The 12,175-nt window shown below is 41.0% G+C and overlaps 2 protein-coding genes across 6 annotated transcripts in view; one reads left to right on the top strand and one right to left on the bottom strand.

Annotated features, from left to right (window-relative positions):
• Positions 1-10: 10 nt before the first annotated feature.
• LOC100715191 (sperm acrosome-associated protein 5) lies at positions 11-2,636 on the bottom strand. Its single transcript, XM_003462581.4, has 4 exons — positions 2,392-2,636; positions 1,876-2,034; positions 389-467; positions 11-288 (listed from the first exon to the last, which is right to left on the bottom strand). Exons 1-4 carry the CDS (start codon positions 2,528-2,530, stop codon positions 177-179), a joined length of 489 nt encoding a protein of 162 aa, XP_003462629.1. The 5' UTR covers positions 2,531-2,636; the 3' UTR covers positions 11-176.
• A 1,009-nt stretch (positions 2,637-3,645) lies between these two features.
• Positions 3,646-12,175, top strand: part of LOC100714903 (zinc finger protein 182) — a 44,913-nt gene continuing 36,383 nt past the window's right edge. For 2 of the 5 annotated variants that reach the window (XM_063245796.1, XM_063245793.1), the window contains exon 1: positions 7,483-7,541. Coding sequence is in view for 2 of the 5 variants with exons in the window: in XM_063245792.1 (XP_063101862.1) it covers positions 7,527-7,541 (15 nt within the window). In the remaining 3 variants the exon portion in view is untranslated. Of the gene's footprint in view, positions 6,222-7,482; positions 7,542-12,175 lie in introns of those variants that run through there. The other 3 variants (XM_063245792.1, XM_063245791.1, XM_023561845.2) reach the window with 3 other exon arrangements.

The raw sequence follows: 12,175 nt of genomic DNA, 5'->3' as shown, positions 1-12,175 counted from the left end.
TCTTTTCATCCCTCTCACCACGTGATTTGCTTTCTTGATCACAGCTGTCAAGATGTGGGAGGAAGTGCCTTTTGGCATTAGAAAAATGAAGAGTCAGACATGCGATAGGCAATAACTCTTGTATTGTTTATTGTGAGTTTATTAAACCCCACAAAAGAAAATGAAATTTTTTATTCCTAGGAATTTGCGTTATGAATAATTTTCTCTAAGTTGGGTTTTACTTTCATATCACATCCCTTGAGCCATTCAGATAAATCATGGTCAAAACAATGCCGGCTCCATGAATCCCTGAGAAATGAAGAGAGAGAAAGAGATCAGAGGATGAAGCAGACAAGTTGATGCAGTGGCAGTACCATTTTCCCTGGCTGCCCGTCCCTCATGAACGTACCAGGCATTCATACCGTTCTTTGAGGATACAACCTGCTTGACACATATGATGTCATCCAGAATATGGCGGTTGAGCAGATCTGGTTGGGAGGGGCAGAAAGTGCAACATAATGACCTGGTGCATTGGGGATAAGGTGACAGTGTACGGGGATTCAGGGTTACTGAGTTCCTTGGGGCAACAACTGATTACTACATTGTCTGATTAGGGATGACATTGACTCTGGTTACCTGGTTATTTATAAATGGTTTCAACTGCTACATTAACTCATGTTGACTGATCTTTGCTGATCTTGATCCATTTTTGATTTGCTATGAATAACTGAACCAATATATTGGCTTTCTCTGGACAACATAAAACTGTTTGCCAGCTCTGGATGACTTCAACTGTCATTATGTCTGGGTTTGAACGTTCTCAACTATAATGTTGGCTGGTCTGACATATATTCACCTACCATGTTAGTTAAATTGGTAAGCTACTTGTCATGTTGACCAGTCCTGGTGATTTCAAATACGATTGTTGGATTCATCATAAACTCAGTGTCTATTTTGATTGGTCATGAATGACTCAGTCTCCATATTGGCTAGTCATGTTCCACCTCAGCTACCCTGATGGCTGGTTATAGATGATGTCAACTACCATGTCATTAGATTAAAATGACCTTTAACTGCCACTTAGCTATTAATGACCTCAATCACCATGTTGTCCTGTCCTGGACAACCTCAGATGCCATTTTTATTAGTTATAAATAACTTTGACCTCCATTTTAGCTAGTTCTGGACTACCTCAATTTCCATACTGTTTCAAACTGAACAATTTTTAACTTTAATTTTAGCTAGACTTGATAAAACTCATTACCCATTTATCATGCTTTAGATATCAATCTCTATGGTTGTTAATACTCGACAATCTCAATTTTAAATCTGGCCAATCTTGGGTGATCTCTTCTGTTTTGTTGACAGGACTTGGACAACCTTAACCTCCATTTGGACTGTCTCCAAATAACAATCAATTTTGGCCTGTCTCAACCGCCATTTTGGCCAACCCCAAGCAACTTCCAATGTTATGCTGTTTTGTACTCAATGCCATCATACTTTTGTCTGGAAAATTCTTTTGTTTCTTCACAGAAGTAGTTTGTTTTTGTTCCTACTTCCAGACATCTGCTACTTTGCTTAAGGCCTAGTCTCTACCTCTTTCACATGGCGCTAAGTTGCCAGTTTTCTGAGTGTCAGAAAACTGTAGTTTCCATAATGGGTGAGATTTGGGAGCCTTGCATTTTCCTGACCTAGACAACATCTCAGGGTAGTCTGACAATTCAGGATAGTGTCTTCATTTCTCCAGGTACCTTTTCCTTTTTCCCCATCATTTTTTCTGCTCTTAGAAGGAGAAATTAGCCATATTTGGAGGAGACTGTAGTTTAGACAACTTCATCTTCTGTGTGTGTTGTGTGGGGCCTGCAGGTCTTCCATGTGTTACCAATGCTGACTTACCATTACAGTCCATGTGGCAAAGGTTCTTGGTGGGTGTGATGCCATTGTCACACCACCAGGCGGAGTTCAGCTGGAAAATGCCATACTCACTGCTGCCATCAGGATTGTGGTCCACAAAGGAGGTGTCAAAGCCACTCTCGTAGTGTGCCATGCACAACCCTGAGGCAGGGAGAGGAAAGATAGGAGGTAAGCATGAGGCATAGGAATAGGGAAGCTAGGGTAAGACAGATAAAGACGAGGAGGATTGTCATCTTAGTAGTGAGGGTGATGATGTTGGGGATTCTAGTGAGATAATAGTGATAGTGGTGATGATGATGTTGATGGAAGAGACTGATGGAATGGTTGCGAAGGCAATGATAGGGATTAGAATTAAATTAAACCACTCATCACAGTCACCAAGTCACTGAGAAGCTTAAGCCCTGGTCCAGAGAGACAAAAAATGACAAAGAAGGCCTGAGTCTGAGTGTGGAGGGTGGTTTGGGATAAGGGTAGGACTTGGGGCAACTGGAATCTCACAGTCTCCAATGCTGTAGCCTTTATAGTTGTTGAGGCCTGCTTTCTCTAGCTTCTTTGCTAGCTCACAGCGTTCATAAATCTTGCCGTCCACGTTGGCAGCCATTAGTATGATCATTATCACTGTGCTTGAGAACTGCATTATGATATCCACAATCCCTCAAAGCTAACTACTTGCTCCTGACTCACCCTGTGGTGTTCAGAATGAAAGATTCTGGAACTCTGATCTCTATGAGCAGTGGTCCGAGTCATAGATTCTAGACCACAGAGGTCAAAGGTCACGCTGCCTCATCATTTTCCCAAGTTCCAGTTGTATTAGAAGCCAAAAGACATACACAAGGACAAAGAAAGACACTGAAATGTACCAGAGATGGAAAGAAAAAGGGAGAAACACAAAAATGAGCTGCAAGAAAGGGGCTTGGGAACACACGAAGGAGAGGTATTGCTCAAGTAATACGCCTCTCACTGGGCCTGTGACTCCTCTGCCACTTGCTTACCTCCCTTTCTACTCATTGACCCTCGTTACTTCTGCCCCCACCGCTGAGTGGGCAGTGCTGCTCATCACACTGTGGCCTATTACCATCCCTGATTCTTTATGCTCTGTAGTCTGATCATTACATCGTTGTCTCCTGTCCCCTACTACCTCCATTGACTCCTTGTCTAAGGCTGTGCTGCTGTAACAGAATACCTGACAGTGGGACGTTTATAAAGAACAGACCTTTATTTCCTCACAATTCTGGAGGCTGGGCAGTCCCCAGATCAGTACCTAATAAGGGCTTGTATGCTGCAACTTCACATGACTGAAATTAGAATGATAAGAAAGCAAATCCATTCCTGCATGCCCTTTTTACAGTAGCATTGATTCATTCATGAGACTGGAGCCCTCATGACTTAAATATTTCCCTACCTGCCCCACCTCCCAACACTGTTGCTTTGGGGATTAAATTTCTAACACCTGAAGTTCAGATGGGACACATTAAAACAGTAACATTCATCTTGGTATCTCCTTCACCTCTCTACACTTAACTACACTATTACATGCTAATTGAAACAGCTCGATGTTTTATGTTACACATGACATGCTATATGTATATACTACATATACTCACTGCTTTTTTGCCCTTTCTCACTCTGCCTTTTATTCCCCAGTTCACTTACACTGCCTCTCATCCAATTTTATTTACTCATACTGGGCCTCTTACACAATTCCTTAACCCTCTCCTTAATATTACCCAAATTTTGTCACATCATAGTCCTTCACCTCCATACACTCTCAGACCTGTTTTCTCCTTTCGTCTCTACTTCCTGACACTGCATCAGGTGGGTCATTCATCCTCACAGGCCCATCCTTCAGCTCTCATCACTGACTCTGGGGTGAATCTTGCTGCCTCTTCCTCATTTCTGTTCTTTCAGATGCTGCCTCCCATCACCCCCATTTCCTAAAACTGTGTCCCTCATTACTCCTAAACATTAGCTCAAGTGACCCACTGTATTAGTCACTTTTCTTGTCTCTAAAACACATTCCCCAACACCTGCAACTCCAAGGAGAAAATGCTTATTTTGGTTCACAGTTTTTAGAGATTTCAGTCCGGGTTAGTCTGCTGGCTCCAAGGCAGAATGGCATGACATAGGGCAGTAGTGGCAAACTTATTGCATGTGTGCCACAGCGAGCTGGTTTTATCATTGAAAGCTCTAAAAGGCTTTTTATCACTGGCATAAGGGCATAGCAGAGGAGAAGCTACTCATAGCATGGCACACAGGAAGCAGAAGGAGTTTAAGGGAGGAGCCAGGGAGGGAAATAAACTTTCCCAGGTCATGTCCTTAGTAACCTGTCTCTTCTGGCTAGACCCCATCTCCTAATAGCAAGTCAGCTATAAGCCCCCATCCCCCACCTCCCCACCGCTGCCAAATCCAATCACCTTCCCAAAGTCCTGCCTATGAGCACATGAAGCTTTTGAGGGGCATCTAGATATAAACTATAGCATCCACACATACTCTGTGCTTGGTCTCTTGGATTCATACACACACAATAGTGGGAATAGTATTTAAGGGGCTGAAGCAGGCCAGATTTCAATGGGCTCTAAGGGTCCAGCTTTCCTTATATTCTACTGCTAATACATAAAGTAGACAAGTTTTAAACCCAAGAGGTGCTGATTCTTCAGGGAACAAGAGTTCTGAGTTCTTTTGCTTTCTTTCTCCTTGCTTGCTCCATTTTTCGACTAGTTTTAATAGCTTTAGTATGAGGCTCCTAAGATACCGTCTGGAAATTTTGTGAGATATTGAACAAACAAAAGTAGAGTATTACGGAGTAGAAGTTATGGATCCAACCTTGAAAACTTGTGTGAACTTGAGCAAGTCACTTAATCCAATTTCTCTATTTGAAAATTGGGGACCATGGGTCAGTTGTGACTATCTTAGGCAGGTCATGTTATGTACTTCACACAGTGTCTGGCACACAGGAGATATGTCACTTTCTTGTTGCCAGGAGCCTCCTCACTGGTCTCCCTGTTCCCACCCTTGTCCTTTACAGTCTGTTCTCCACACAGCAGCCTGAAAGTCACCTTTATCTTTTTTCCCACGCATTTCTGATTTTATATAATTAAGAAACCTTTGTTATGTGCCAAATGTTCTAAACTTTTTACAATTTGCAGCCTATTTTCACTACAAATTTAGTGAGGTAGGCACGGTCATAATTTTATAGATGAGAAAACTTAGCTCAGAGAAATTAACAGTCATGACCTATGTCATACAGTGGCAGATGGGGTTTGTACTCAGGCTGTCCCCATGTTTGTTTGGATTTGCTTTCTTCCTTACTACAATGCCAACATCGGACACACAGGAGATACTCAAGCAAACCCTTGTGGAGATCATATTCTAGTGAGGCATAGCAGGCAATAAACAAATGAGTCAAATATATGTGTATTTTTAACTTGAATATATAATACGAGATTGCTGTGAAACTTTTAAAAGCCAGATCTCTTGTATGGTTTTCCACTATGTCCAGAATGACTTATGAGCCCCGTCCCTGGCTGAGGAGGCCCTAAGACACCTAGCCGTCAGCCATACCTCTTACACACCCAACACGCTGAGAGTCTATGCCCATGCAGAAAAGGCAACCTGTCAGCCACTGCTTAACACACTGGCCTCACCCTTGATGTGTATGATGTCTCTCACACATCTGTTTATTCTTCAGCATGTTGTCTGCTCTGCTTAACTTTTTACCTTTTTACTTCCATTGCTAGAACGGGAGTTCACTCCCAGCTCTTGCCACTGGATGGAGCAGTCAGTGGCTTGTCTTTCCTCTCCCGGTCTTTGTACATGGATAGCATGTATCCTGTCTTCCTGTCCAGTTACACCTGCAACCCCGCCGCTACTCTCTGGAGTTCAAGACAAGAAAGCACCCTTTGCTAGACTCTTTCCCTTAGTTTGGTGGCCTCCTCCTCATCCTGCATAAGAAAACTAGCATTTAACTCTTAGGAATGCTGGCCTCGAAGAACAAAGTAAACACCTGTTTTGCACCACCACCCTGGAGCTGAAAAGATCAAATAAGCCCGGCCATCTCACTTCCGGACAGTGACGCACTGGAGCGGCTACCTTCCCTCTGCACCTGCGCAGCTTTCCCCCAGTCCCTATCTCGCTCCATGTTGACTATTGGCGGATGCGGTCTCAAAAGCGTCACTGAGCATGCGCAGAACTGACTGCTGCAGTTTTTTACACTGCGGTGTCAAGAAAGTCTGTCCCAAAGCGGAAGTGCTTCTTAGAGCCAGTTCTTGCAACGGTTTCCTCAGCTGCGAGCAGAAAATCTGCTGTCGAGAAAGAGTGAGGTTGAGAAGGCAAGTGCCGGGGTCATTGGCTGAGTGATGGGGAGTTGTGGGAGATAAATGAAGGGAGATTTATGAGGCGTCACTGAGGAGTGATGGGGGGACCGAGGTCAGTGAATGGGGGACTGTGGGCTCAGTGATGGACAAAGTTATGAGGCTAGTTAGTATTAAGTGTATTAAGTGGAGCTTATTAAATTTCGACTTTCCCACATTTTCCAGCACTGTGACCTGTGCTAAGGCTTCATGCGCATCTCTCAGGCCCCTCTTTAGAGGCGCCCGTCTCTCTACCCCTTTCCCTCTGCCAAGCCCCGAGGTACAGGCCTGGCATAAATGCTCCAGCTGAAGTGAGTTTGTACCTGAAGGCCTCTTTCTGGCTCCCGGGCTAGCCGATCCCAGTGAGGTGAGGCGAAGGAAGGAGTACCTGAGAGGACTTACCTGGCCATGGGCCACTCCGTATTTGGGACTCGGAGGGGTGGGCGGGGTCTGGTAATTCAGGGTCTGAAGGAGGTGAAGGTAAAACCTCATTTGGATAACAGGTAGTTCTAAATTCTTTTGGCATTTAATAAATAAGTAACAAATTCGAATTATAGATTAATTGGTAAATAGAAGAAAAAAGGAACTGATTCCCCCATACATTTAAGTATCTGTTATTAGACATATAACAGTATACCTTTTTAAACATTGAACTTATAATTTTAAAATGGGTTTCTGCAGTTTTGTAACATGTTTTCAGTTAGAAGTTTACTACAAGATTTTCTATAACATTTTCTAAACTTTTAATTGAAATATATGTACCATAAAGTACAAAGTGTGCAATTCCATATAGCATATTTTAAAGGAGAGGTTTAATTTGGTTCATATCGTATGACATTTTTAAGAGCTATATAGCATTTCATCTCTGACATTTAGTTTTGCTCTTATTATGGGTCATAAAGGATTGCTTAAGTTTGGCATTGTTAAAATCAATGCTGATATGAAGGTACCTACAAAGAAATTATATATTAGGACCACTTATGTTTTTAAGGAAAATATGTAGAAATACAATTTCTGGGTCAATGTACAATTTAATATATATGTTAAAAAGCTCTTAGTATTCAATGTTCTCATAACAAAAAGTATAAAATACATAGATTATTAAAACCACATGGTTGCCCAAACTTCTACAGAGTGGCCTCATGACCAGCTTTTGTAAGGGGATTTCTAGGCAGATTATTCTGGGCAGTTAGCCTCATGGGGTCTTCTCATAACCTCTACTCTTCTCTGCTTATTTCAGCTCAGGTTTCACACATTTCTGCCTTTTCCCAAGAAAAGCAGACCATGGCCAATGTCCAGGTAAGTATGTTATTTGTCTGTTTCTTTCTGTTTTACCATAGATGTGATGAACTATGTAGAAACTTATTTGTAAATAAGGACTAGAATTAGAGACAGTACATCAAGGCTAAGTTAGAATTACATGTGTGCAGGTCCTAATGGTACACAGATACAGATGCTCCTTGATTTATGATGGGGTTACATCTTGATAAACTAATTATAAGCTGAAAATGCATGTAATACACTTAACCTGCTGAACATCACAGCTTGGCAACACAGTACACTGGTGAGTATTGGTTGTTTCCCCTCATGATCACATGATTCCCTGAGAGCTAGGGCTCACTGCTGCTGCCAGGCCTTATGAGAGAGTAAATCTTAAGTCAAATCATTGTTAGTCAGGGAACATCTTCATTAATGCTGCACTTCTGCTTGCTCTTTGAGCTTTCTTGCAGCCAACAGGAAACGTAACTGTGCTTTGGCTTACCTTACTCATCAGGAGAGAGCATGCCAAGGCCAGGAAGCCAACGTTTCCTGGATTGCATCTTAGGGAATTTCTTTGCAGAATTTTCATGTGACTTATCTGTAACCCCAGCTTGGTGATAAATGCAGTCCCTAGTTTCCTGCAGATATTTCCCACAACACTTATCACTGAGTTGGAGAAACAGAAAAGTACAATTTGAGGATGAAATCTCTTAAGGAATATTCCTGTCTTTCAAATGATTTTCCTGAAGTAATTTCTCATTCAGTCGTTTCTTTTTCAGTACTGGAAATGGAACCAGAGCCTCATGCATGCTAGGCAATTGCTCTAACACTGAGCAACTAACTCCCAGCCTTTTAACATTTTTATTTTTATTTTGAGAGAGCATCTTGGTAAGTTGCCCTGGTTGGCCTCAAATTTGTAATCATTTTGCTTCAGCCTCTCAAGTAGCTAGGATTACAGACTTTCAGTTATCTTTTGGCTAAGAAACAACGTCCTTCAGATAGCCACAGCCTACAATCTTTTGTCTTATTTATAATTTTAATTTTTTAAATTTATGTACAGTAAATTTGATTTTGCTGTTGTACAAACTGGTAAGTGTTAACACATGTACATTGGTGTAAGTAATCTATAGGATAGAGAATAATTTCATCACCCACAAGAGACTGCTTCATGCTACCTCTTTATAGTCATGTTTTCCCCTATCTGTAACCTCAGGCAACTGCAGATTCATTCTGTGATATTATAATTTTGCCTTTTTAAGAGTGTTGTATAATTGGAGCTGTACACTATGTAATCTTTTTTTTATAATGAGGTCTCCCTGTGTTGCCCAGGCTCATCTTGAACTTGTGGATAAAATCAGTTCTCCTGCTTTAGCCTCGTGAGTACTGGGTTTACAGGCTCATGTGCCACTGAAAACAGCTTTGTGTAACCCTTTTTAAAAATTAAACTTTTCTTTTTTGTGATGATTAGTTTGCATACAGTTTAAAAAATAATAAATAAGTCCTTGTACCATTCTCCAGTTTCCCTCATGATAACATCTTTCAAAACTGTATTATAATATCACCATCAGGTTATTGACAGAGACCTGATTAGGCACAGAATAGTTTCATTGTATCAAGTCTCCCTTGAGGGAACATTCACTGTTCTTCACCCTTTTCATACCCATTTCTAGCTTCCTGGAAACCAATAAGGTGTTCCATATTTCAGGAATTTTGTTACTTTAAGAATGTGACTTAAATGAAATCATACAGTGTGTGATCTTGGGATGGATTTTTTTCCACTCAGCACTGTTGACTAGAAATTCATCCAAGTTGCATATGTCAGTAGTTCTCTGCTTTTTATTGCTGAGTCTGGTATAGATTTCCCATTCACCTGTTGAAACACATTTGAGCTATTTCCAGTTTGGGGCATTTATGAGTAGGGCTATTTAAGTACTCATGCACAATTGTTTTTTTTTTTTTTTTCTTGTCTTTTTCTTTTTTATTGGTACCGGGGATCGAACTCACAACTGCCTGCTTGCAAGGCAGGCGCTTATGCCACTGAGCTAAATCCCCAGCCCCCACAATTGTTTTGAATGAACATATTTTCACTTCTCTAGAGTAAATAAAGGATTGCTGGTAATGTAGTATGTGTTTAACTTTTTAAGAACCTGCCATTTTTGTTTCAGAGTGTCTGAACCTTTTATAAATTTCTATTGCTTTACATTTTTGTGAGCACTTTTAAAATTTTAGCTATTTTAGTAGTTATGTAGCAGTATCTCATCATGATTTTAACTTATATTTTCCTAATGGCTAAGTATGTGGAGTATCTTTATATATGCTTACTTACTTACTTTTGGTATATCCTTTCTGATGAAGTGTCTGTTCAAAAGCTTCTAACCCATTTTATTTATTTATTTAGAGACTGGGTTTTACTACATTGTCCAGGCTGGTCTCAAACTCCTGAGCTTGAGTGATCCTTCCGCCTACAGTCACCTGAGTGGTTGGGACAACAGGCTCTGACTGACTTCAATCCTTTCCTTTCCTCTCCTTTTCTGTTTTCTCCTCTCTTCTCCTCTTTGAAACAGGTCTCACTATGCAGTTCAAGCTGAACCTCACTGTGTACCCAGGCTGGTCTTGAACTTACTATGTAGCCCAAGCTGGCCTTAAACTCATGGGAATCCTCCTGCCTCAGCTCTCAAGTGCTAGAATCACAGGCATGTGCCACCACGCCCAGTACTTTGACTATTTTTAAATTGGATTTTTTTTGTTTACTGTTGAGTTTTGAGAGATTTTAAAATATATTCTTTATACAAGTCATTTATCAAACATGTGATTTATATTTTCTTCAAGTGTGTGGTTTATCTTTTCATTCTCCTAATAGGAACGTGAAGCTGGGTCCTAATGTTACACGATCCTAAAACTGAGAAAACAGCAGCAACCTCCATTCTTTGTCATTGTTTGGTGTTTTTTTGGTGGGGGAGGGTCGAGATCTTGCTATGCAGTTCAGGCTGACCTTGAATTCACTACATAGCCCAGTTTGGCCTTGAGCTTGTGGCAATCTTCTTGCCTCAGCCTCCCAAGTACTGGAATTACAGGTATGTGCCACCATGCCCAACTCATTCTTTGTCTTCAGTGAAAGATTTTAGACATGTAGGCTGTGATATATGGATAGAGTTGATAAATGATAAATTTTCAGAGAGAGAGAGAATACATCTTTAAGCATGAAGGTAGGCATGAGCAAGATAACAGTTTTAGTTTTTATATTTAATTTTCTGGCCCATTTTGCATTCATTTTTGTTTAAGAGTACTGATTGTTTTGGCTCCATGTGTTGAAAGGACTATCTTTCCTCCAGTGAAATGCTTTTACAATTTTGTTAAAACTCAGTTGGCCATACCAGGCATGATAGTGCATGCCTGCAATCCCAGCACTCAGGAGGCTGAGGCAGAAGGATTGCTATGAGGTTGAGGCCAGCCTGACCTAGGCCAGTTTGAACCTGTATAGTGAGACTCTGTCTCAAAAAGACAAAAAACAAAAACAAAAAATATGGCCCTCAATTGGCCATATTTATAGGGTTTATTTCCAGACTCTGTTCTATTCTGATTTTTTATTATACTTAATAAGACATTAGCTGCACAAATCAATGGGTTTCACTGTCATATTTCCATACAAGCATATGTTATATATTGATTATGTCTGCTGTCTCTGCTGGCCCCTTTCCAGTTCCTAATAGATCATCTTTTTATTTTTTGTATCCACATGCAAAAGAAAACATGTCTGTCTGTCTGGCTTATTTCACTTAACATCAGAACCTCTAGTTCTATCCATTTTCCTACAAGATCTCAATTTTTGTATGCCTGAATAATAACTGTCTGTATGTGCATGTATATGTGTGTATTTGTGTGTGTGTGTGTGTGTGTGATACTTTCCTTATCCATTTACCTATTGGTGTGCACCCAGGCTGATTCAGTGTGTTGGCTACTCTCGGGGCCTTGGCTTAGCCCTAGTCTCCTAAACGAGTGGATGGTGAGTGGCTTAAATAAAAGAGACAGGTAGTATGGTTTTTGGGCTCTAGGAGGATCAAAATCCTCTAGCAGAATTCAAGATTTTATGAGGGCTGAAACAAAAAGACTTCTCCAGCAGTCTATTTATTTGGTTTTCAGACAAAGAAAGGAGGGTACTGAGATAAGCGTAGGAACTGAGAGAGACCTTGGGAGTCAGTTCAAAGACTTCTCCAAGTAGTAAGTTTTGCCAATTAAGAGAACAGTTTGATCTCTAAGGTTGACAGCTTTATTGTTCTGGAGTAGATGGTATCAGCAGCCCATGTCCTTGACTGCCTCAGCTGTGGTTATCTTGACTTCAGAACACTGTGTGTATGCTCTTCCAACACAGCCAAAGATCCCTGTGTCCAGATGCTTAACCCTGTACAGCCCGGTCTCCAATAGGCTGCTGTGAATAGTGCCACAATAAGCATGAAAATACAGTTCTCTCTCTTGTATGCTAGCTCATTTCCTTCATATATACCCAGGAATATAGCTCCCCATGTGCTTTCTATTTTTAGTTTGTCGAGGAATCTGCAGGCTGTTTTCCATAATGGCTGTGCTAATGTCCATTCCTACCAACTGTGTATAAGGGTTCCTTTATCTCCACACCCTCCCTACCATTATTAATTTTTATAATAACCATTCGGATTAGG

Source organism: Cavia porcellus, unplaced genomic scaffold (assembly GCF_034190915.1).
Source record: "Cavia porcellus strain 051 isolate PalLab524CR breed Dunkin Hartley unplaced genomic scaffold, mCavPor4.1 scaffold_3, whole genome shotgun sequence".
In the NCBI taxonomy this organism is placed as follows: Eukaryota; Metazoa; Chordata; class Mammalia; order Rodentia; family Caviidae; genus Cavia; species Cavia porcellus.
Note: the sequence above shows the minus strand (reverse complement) of the source record. Positions and strands in the feature narration are given on the sequence as shown.